This window comes from Chrysochloris asiatica, unplaced genomic scaffold (assembly GCF_000296735.1).
Source record: "Chrysochloris asiatica unplaced genomic scaffold, ChrAsi1.0 scaffold00010, whole genome shotgun sequence".
Lineage (NCBI taxonomy): Eukaryota > Metazoa > Chordata > Mammalia > Afrosoricida > Chrysochloridae > Chrysochloris > Chrysochloris asiatica.
The window spans coordinates 15,961,057-15,970,165 of record NW_006408528.1 but is presented as its reverse complement, the minus strand read 5'-3'; the positions used below and the strand labels follow the sequence as shown (position 1 = coordinate 15,970,165).

Here is a 9,109-nt window from a genome sequence, read left to right as displayed (position 1 = left end):
TGTTCCGCAGGAGAAAGATGAGGCTTTCTGCTCCCGTAAAGATTTACAGCCTCGGAAACCCTGTACAGGGTCACTATGAGTTGGAACCAACTCCACAGCAGGATATATAATATGTTGTGGTTGTTAAGTGCCGTTGAGTTGGTTCCAACCCATAGCAACCCTGTATATGGTTTCTGAGGAGTGGCTCAGAACCTTGCAGTTCAAATGGCTTTGTGTTCTGGTGGGTTAACCCACAGAGCCACACCAGGTCTCCATATGTTGTTGTTGTTACATGCCGTCGAGTCGATTCTGACCCATAGTGACCCTGTAAAGGGTTTCCAAAAGAGCTTGACCCACCAACCTTGCAGTTCAAACGACTTTACAGTCTGAAGCATTAGCCTACAGTACCACACCAGGACTCTAGGACTCATATAGATATCATATATTTGTTCTTGTTAACTGGTGTCAAGTCAATTCTGACTCATAGCGACCCTGAATAGTGTTTCTGAGGAGCAGCTAATAAGTTTGAACCACCGTCTTGCAGTCCAGTGCCACATCAGGACTCCATGTATTTATATCTGTTGTTGTTGTTGAGTGCCATTGAGTCATTTCCAACTCATAGCAGCCTTGTATAGGGCTTCCAAGGAGCTATTGGTGAGTTTGAACAACCAACCGTGTGGTTCAAACTGACCATGTGATCTAGTGCATATCCTACAGCAAGCACTACACTAGAACTCCAAATGTCAAAGAGCCATTGCCATGCTGCAATGAATTTCGATGACGGGTAAGACTGAGGAATTCGCACTGACCGCCTAAGACAGGCAGCGTCCCTTAAACAAATAATAAATAAGGGGGAATCTGATGCAGAACGTGCAGAGCCGGTCAGGAGTTCAAGTCCCTGTGGGCCCAAGCATTGCTGACCGTCCAAACCATAGGCTCTGAGGATCAGACTTTAGCCACCTAGCAGACATAGCAAAATGTCCCTTATCTGATTATTCAGTTATGCTGGTTAATAATTCTATACATGAGCCCTGGATACCCACAGATAAATGTAAAAACCTTCCCTAAAAGCTGAGACTGTAAATTCCAAAAAGGCAAAGTTTTTCCCAAAAAAAAAGCTAAAGAGGATAGAGAGAAACTCTGTTAACTGATGGTATGTGGAGGGGATTATAATCAATGTAATGAAACAAGGTATATGAATGTTTGAATGTGAAACCGATGATGTGCCCTGAAAACTTTCACTCAATCCACAATAAAAACCTTAAAAAAAAAAAAAAAAAAAGTAATGCTACAGAATTGCAGAATTCTTTATTAAACAAAAATATAAAAATATTTCTTGACCGGTACTCCATTTGAGTGTATACCCTTTTGAAAATGATTGTTTTCATCTCTTTCTCCCAAAATTCTTCCCTCTTAGATTTTCGCCACATCAAAACACCAGTGTTGGTATCCTTCAGAGATTCAAATTGTGTTCCTTTAAAAAGGTCTTTGAGTTAGGGACAAGATCAGGGCTGTATGGTGGATGGGGCCAGTATTCTTGATGAAATTCTCATAGGACAGCCCCTGCCACCATTGAAGAATAAGCAGATTGTCTTGATGGAAAAAAATTCCTCATGCAGCTTTCTTGGCATTTTTCTCACTAATGTACTTTCCAGTTTTCTTAAAACTTCTTCTGAATTAGCCCCCATGATGTTCTGTGACCTTCAAGAAAATCTGTCAAGATTACCCTTAGGAATTCCAGAAAACAATCTTCAACACTTTTGAGCTGACCCCTCTGCCTTAACTTAGCTGGCCCAGAAGATTCCCTTGTGGAAGCTACTGTCTTGATTGGAGGGTTTTTGTTTTTAAGGCACCTTAATGAGACTGAGACAGATATATTACTGAAAAGATTTGTCTGCAGCCATCCATTGATCACAGACCCATATTTAAATAAATTTTGTTTGAAATAAACCCTTGCAAGGTTGGAATAAAAGCTTGCAAGCACTGGTAGCGTAGTGATTACAAATCGGGATGCTAACCTCAAGGTCGGCAGTTCGAAACTACCAGCAGTTCCGCGGGAGAAAGATGAGGCTTTCTGCTCCCGTAAAGATTTACAGCCTCAAAAACCCTGTGCAAGGTCACTATGGGTCGGAACTGACTCCACAGTACTAAACAACAACAAATATATGAACTGGAACCCTAGTAGCAATACTTTTTAAATTACCCTTGGATTTTTCACTTACCTGTAGTTAGTGATAGGAATCTACTTGTATTAATCAGAGTTTCTAATGGCAAGTAACAGTAAATAATTTGAGATAGTTTTAGCAAAAGAGTGGAAATTAATTATAAGGACATAGGATCATTTTACCAAACTCGCGAGCTAATACCACAAGATGCTTTGAAAAGGATTGAAGTCAGAGACTGAAAAGTTGTCAGGATATCTGAGAACTTCTGTCAGTCAGTCCTCTCTACTCTGCGTGTCTACATCACTTTTAGCTGTCTCCTCTATATTCTTTGCTTTAGTGGGAGAAATGTGTTTTAGGGAAAGAGACAAACAGTATGTTTGTTGGTCCCTGTTTCTTAAATCCATCACAGTTTCTAAAAACCCATTTTGAGTTGAATCATACCTCAAAAGGTATATATATTCCATAATGCATTCACTTCAGAATTGTAATGCTTTGGGGTTTCTTTCTGTTTTTAAGTTGCAGGCTGGTGAAACGCTGAGAAACAGCACTCATAGTAGCACAGCTGCAGACTTACTACAAGCAAAGCAGCAGATCCTCACTCATCAGCAAAAGCTGGATGAACAAGACCACCTCTTAGAAGATTATCAAAAAAAGAAAGAAGACTTCAGAATGCAAATTAGTTTCTTACAAGAGAAAATTAAAGCATATGAAGTGGTATGTTTATATTTAAAATCATCCAACTTGTGGCAACTTTGCAATTAACTTTAATTTCATGTATGTGTTCATCTTTTTGTTATGCACATGGCTCACAAAATATTGTATTTAATGAAAGCTATTTAAATACATGAAATAATTCATTTTCAAAGCAATTAGTAGTCTCACAATCATAGACTTTAAAATTTTACACATTATTGAGTTCTTGGAAAGTAATCAGCCCATGTTAAGCCAAATTCTCAGGAAAATTCAGCAACCAGAATTTCTCTCCTTTATTTTTTTTCATTTATAGGTATTCATACTTATTTTAGCTATTGTTCTGAAACTTCAAAGATATTATCAAAACAAAATGTTGGACTTTTTAAATTAAGTGATACTCTTTTATAAGTTTTTTTTTTCTCCTATAGAATATCAGGAAATAGAAATGTTAGATTTTTGTGACGTAAATATTTTTCAAGATTAATTATTAATTTACTACTATGAATTGATTTTACTGTGCACTTTTTCTAATCTATAAATATATTGCATTTGTGTAACACTTTAAAAGTCAAGTACCTTAATATATTTTATTTTATTTTAGCCTTAAAACATATTCTAGAAGGTAGATAAAATATTATCTGTGCAAACAGTTGTACAGATGAAAAGACCAGGATTTAAAGAGAATAAAATAATCTACTAATGTCATAGTGCTGTGTAAATCTTAAAATAAGCAGGCTCAGCATTTGGCAACAACATAAGGTAGCATAGGATGGCGCATGTAATGCCAACTGAAGATCTAGGAGGATTTCACACAAGAGACTATACAGGATAGCTTTCATTGCTGTGGCTAACTGACACAGAATAGATTCTGGCCTTTATTTGTCATCTTAGAGCAGTTACAGAGAAATTTCTTTGTCCCAAGAAGGCCAAGACTCCTTTAGTGCCTCTTCATTTCCAGAGCTGGATACACAAGTCTCATTGTCTTTAGAACAATTGAGGAGCAAACACAGCAGTTGCTTTATATAGAATTATGTAAAAAGCTGACTTATTTCAGTCTTTTGGTAAACTGGTAATGTAAGTTGCCAGAAGCTAAAAATACCATTCTTATATTTTGTTTTTTTCTTTTTAAAGGAACAAACTAAAAAAGTAGAAAACTCAAATAAAAAAGAAATACACGAAAAAGAGGCAGTCATTGAAGAATTAAATACAAAAATAAGGGAAGAAGAAAAAAAGTCTCTTGAGTTAAAGGATAAAGTAACAGCTGCTGATAAGCTCCTGGAAGAATTACAAGAACAGGTTTTACAAAAGAACCAAGAGATAAAAAACATGAAATTAGAGCTGACTAATTCTAAACAAAAAGAAAGACAATGTTCTGAGGAAGTGAAACAGTTAATGGGGACAGTCGAAGAACTTCAAAAGAAAAATCATAAAGATAGCCAATTTGAAAATGATCTTGTGCAAAGAATGGAACAGGAAACACAAAGAAAGTTAGAACAACTTCGGGCAGAGCTAGATGAAATGTATGGCCAGCAGATAGTGCAGATGAAACAAGAGTTAATAAAACAACACATGTCACAGATGGAGGAACTTCAAACACAACATAAGGGAGAAATAGAGAATGCTTTTAGATCATATCCAGATATTTCAGTTAATGAAGATCAAATAAAGTTAATGAATGTGGCAATAAATGAACTGAATATAAAGTTGCAAGATACTAACTCTCAAAAGGAAAAACTCAAGGAAGAACTAGGAGTAATTTCAGGAGAAAAGTCTGCTTTACAGAGACAGCTTGAAGACCTTTTGGAAGAATTAAGCTTTTCAAGGGACCAAATCCAGAGAGCTAGACAGACAGCAGCTGAACAAGAAAGTAAACTCAATGAAGCATATAAATCTCTTAGTACAGTGGAAGATTTGAAAGCTGAGATTGTTTCTGCATCTGAATCAAGGAAAGAACTAGAAATAAAACATGAAGCAGAAGTCACAAATTACAAGATAAAACTTGAAATGTTAGAAAGAGAAAAGAATGCTGTGTTAGACAGAATGGCTGAATCCCAAGAAGCTGAATTAGAGAGGTTGAGAACACAGCTTCTGTTTAGTCATGAAGAAGAGCTTTCCAAACTGAAGGAAGATTTAGAAATTGAACATCGAATAAATACTGAAAAACTTAAAGATAACTTAAGTATTCACTATAAACAGCAGATAGATGGATTGCAGAATGAAATGACACAGAAGATAGAAACCATGCAGTTTGAGAAAGACAGTTTGATAACTAAGCAGAACCAATTAATTTTGGAAAATTCAAAATTAAAAGATTTGCAGCAGTCCCTTATGAATTCAAAATCAGAAGAAATGACTCTTCAGATCAATGAACTTCAGAAAGAGATTGAAATACTCAGACAAGAAGAAAAGGAAAAGGGTACCCTTGAACAAGAAGTTCAAGAACTGCAACTTAAAACTGAATTATTGCAGAAACAAATGAAAGAAAAAGAGGATGACCTTCAAGAAAAATGTGCACAAATTGAAGTAGAGAATAACATTCTTAAAGATGAAAAGAAAGCCCTTGAAGACATGTTAAAAATATATATTCCTGTTAACCAAGAAGAAAGATTCATAGTCTTGGACTCCAGTAATTCCAAATCCAAGGATGGTAGCTTTCAAAAAGAAATAGATATACTTAAAGAGGAAAACAAGAACCTCAAAACACAATGCCTTCAGCTAAATGAAGAGATTGAAAAACAAAGGAACACTTTTTCATTTGCTGAAAAAAACTTTGAAGTTAATTATCAAGAGTTACAGGAGGAGTATGCTTGCCTTCTCAAGGTAAAAGCTGATTTAGAAGAAAGTAAAAACAAGCAAGAAATAGAATATAAAAGTAAACTTGAAGCACTTAATGAAGAGCTTCATCATTTGCAGAGAATAAATCCAACTATAGTAAAAATGAAAAGTTCAGACTTTGACGATGAAAAGACTTTTATAACAGAAACACTGGAAATTGGTGAGGTGGTGGAGAAAGATACCACAGAGCTTATGGAAAAACTTGAGGTAACCAAGCGAGAAAAATTAGAACTATCAGAGAGATTATCTGATCTTTCTGAACAATTAAAGCAGAAACATAGTGAGATTAGTTTTCTAAGTGAAGAAGTTAAATCTCTAAAGCAAGAGAAAGAGCAAACTTTATTGCGATGTAGAGAGCTAGAAATCATAATTAATCATAATAGGACAGAAACCGTAAATGTGTTTGATGTTCATCCAGGCTCTCTTAAAGATAGACTTGTGGCTGTGACAAGTAGCTGTGACATTGGAGGGCCACTTTCTAAAACAAGTAAAGGGTTTCATGATGAATCAAAAGTAATGGAGGAAAATAAAATCAATTTGGAAAATATGACTACTGGGAAAGCAAGCAAGCAAGAACAGTTATTTTTGGATCACCTGCCATCAGTGACAAATAAATCAACATTTGAGGGAACTGAACCTAGTGAAAATAATCAACTTCAGCAGGAACTCTGTGTACTTAAAACAGAGCAGGTATGTTTACTTGTTTAAAAATGTTAAAGCGACGTAAAGATGATAAACCTTTCATCCTAGAAAAAGTTTTCATTTTCATAAAACGTAGATTATAATTTCTTTACAAAAGAATGAAAATAAGCCCACTAAATTTGGGTCTGCCATTTATTTCATCTATGTTTTTCTTTCACATTGTTACTTTTCTTTTGATTAATCTGTGTTGTGCATTCTGATCAAGAAATATAAAATGGTAATAATTTCATATTTTTTTGAAAAGGCAAAAAATTAGATGACTTGATTGAGAATGTGAGTGGTATCAAAGTTATTCATTTTATTTTGTAATGTTAACTGTCGTGCCAAATACTGGTTTTAAAACTTCATTTTGTGCTAGGATCTTCAAGGTTGTTGTTGTTAAGTGCCACTGAGTTGGTTCTGACCCATAGCGACCCTGTATAGAGTTTCCAAGGAGCAGCTGGGTGACCTTGACCACAGATCTTGCATTTCAAACAACTTTTCAGTCTTCAAGGTTACACTATAAAAAATGAACTGTTTTTTAATAATTTTATATAATTGTTCTGTAGATATGAAATTGTTTCCTTGAAAAAAAATCTATTTAAATCATAGATTTTATCATTCTTGTTATACTTGAAGAAAAATAAAGTATTAACTCTATGTACGGTTAGAGTATTAAACACTGTCTGTAATTTGATTAGTAATAGATGACCCCTGACAATTTATATTGATATTGGAGTTAACAGGAAAGTTCTACTGGGCTAAGCAGCCATTCAAGGTACAATTGGTCTCAATATGCCTGGAGCAACAATGGAAGAAGTGTTAGGAATAGGAGGCTATGGAATGTTCTAAGTGCCTCCGTGATCAGCTGTCGTCTTTGCCATGAGACCAGAAAAATTGGATGGGGCCCAGCTACCATTACTGAACATTTTTTGATCAAAGAGTCTATAGACGAATTCTGATCAGAAGAGGGAAAATATAGAACAAATGTTCATGGACTCTAGACTACCTGGATCCATGAAGGATGAATGAACTTCTGAAACTATTGACCTGAGATCATCTTTAAACCTTAAACCAAAGATATTCCTGAAGGCTTTTAAAAATCAAACAATAGTTTAGCTTAACATAAAAAAAAATTTCTGCTTTGTGCAGTATGCTTTTTTTAAAAAAAATGTTTTATTGTGAATTATGTGATAGTTCACATGGGAGAACATTAGTTTTACATTCATCCTATTGTATATCATTTCATTGCCATGATTACAGTCCCCTCCATGCAACATCAACCAACCAGAGGGTTTACCCTACAAGCCTGTTCCCCTGGTCGTCAGCACACATCCCCTCTCCGTTTCTAGGTATGAAGTCCACAGCTGCTCCATTTCTCCACGTCATCGTCTCTGCTTCCATCTCTGCCGTCACTGCTTCTCTGGGCAGGGTCCCGCTCTCCACTGTTCTCCCTTGATGGCCCCAGGGATCTCTGCTCCTAGACTACAAAGTTAATCACTCCCCTCCTTGCTACAAAACGTCTACCTTTACATTTCCAACCCTCACAATCAGTCCTGATAACAATTATTTACCATTGTAGCACAAGAGACCTATCCGCGTTTCCTTTCATCAGCCCCGCCTAGACAGATTGGATACTACTCAGTGGAGATTCTGTCTTCCTCCATGCCTTCTGGATCTAGGTTCCCTCTTTAAGCTTGTAGGCCAGTTACTTCTTGCCTTTATAGCCACCTCCACTTTGGGTAGCCAGTGTCCAAATTGCCCATCCCTGTCTACTCTCTGTATGTATTTGTTCCCTCTTTTGAGCTACTGCATCCATAGGTGTAGGTCAAGTTCATCAAATTGTATTAGATTACTCTTTTTTTCCTCTTCTTTTTCCTTCTAGTTGAGCTTTGATCATCCAGTCATTGAAGCCCGATCAAGTGGGTATTATCTATAAGTGTGGGTGTTCTTGTGCATATGTCCTCTTTTCTTATCCACTGGACGCTTCACTTTCTACTCTAGTCCTCTGTGGCTGTGTCACTGACTCTGGGCCCAAGAGTCCCCAGGTCTTGCCACATTGTTGGCCAACCCAGTCTCCACCTGGGTTCACAGGAGTCTATTGAACGTTGTAGGGCTTAGCTTGCAGCTTCATTGCTGTTTTCCCCTCACTTCTTATTAGTGACGAACATGGTCACCAATCAGAGCATGTATTTCCACTGAGTCTTAGTCTTGGAAGGGGGTTTGATCTGAGGGGACCTGACCACTTGCCTTGATGTCTCCTGAGCGAGCAACTTGCTTGTTCTTGTAGTAATCAATCAGTTTGACATTATTGTTCTGTATTTTTCCTGTTAGTCTTTCTTTCAAGAAGTATCTTCTGTTCTTCTAGCCGCTCCAGGCTGGTCTGCTTGTCCTTTCAAGTGGAAATTTCCCACCTCTGAAGATTCTGGATACGGTTCAGGATTCCACCTTTAGTCTTATGTAATGCAGAGGCTCCACAGGTAGCTACCTTCACTGGGCATGTTGTAGTCCCATTTTAGGTATTCCAATCAGTTACAGGCAGAAAACAGACTTAGATTCTTTCTATGGTGATATTTCTAGCTATTCCTTTTTCTCCCCCCCAGTGTCTATTTATAATGGTATGCAAGGGAAACCAAGATTCAAAAGATAGCCAAGCATTCTTAACATTATTTCCCTCCTTTTCCCAATTCCAACCATGTCTCAATCCCTGTATCCCAGAGGCCTGTTGTTCCAAGGTTGTGCATACATCATTCTTT

General features: G+C 36.8%; 1 protein-coding gene across 1 annotated transcript in view; it reads left to right on the top strand.

The window, feature by feature from the left end:
- Window positions 1-9,109, top strand: part of AKAP9 (A kinase (PRKA) anchor protein 9) — a 152,593-nt gene that overhangs the window by 34,478 nt on the left and 109,006 nt on the right. The window contains exons 7-8 of the mRNA XM_006834394.1: window positions 2,661-2,858; window positions 3,969-6,362. Coding sequence (XP_006834457.1) covers window positions 2,661-2,858; window positions 3,969-6,362 — 2,592 coding nt within the window. The remainder of the gene's footprint in view (window positions 1-2,660; window positions 2,859-3,968; window positions 6,363-9,109) is intronic.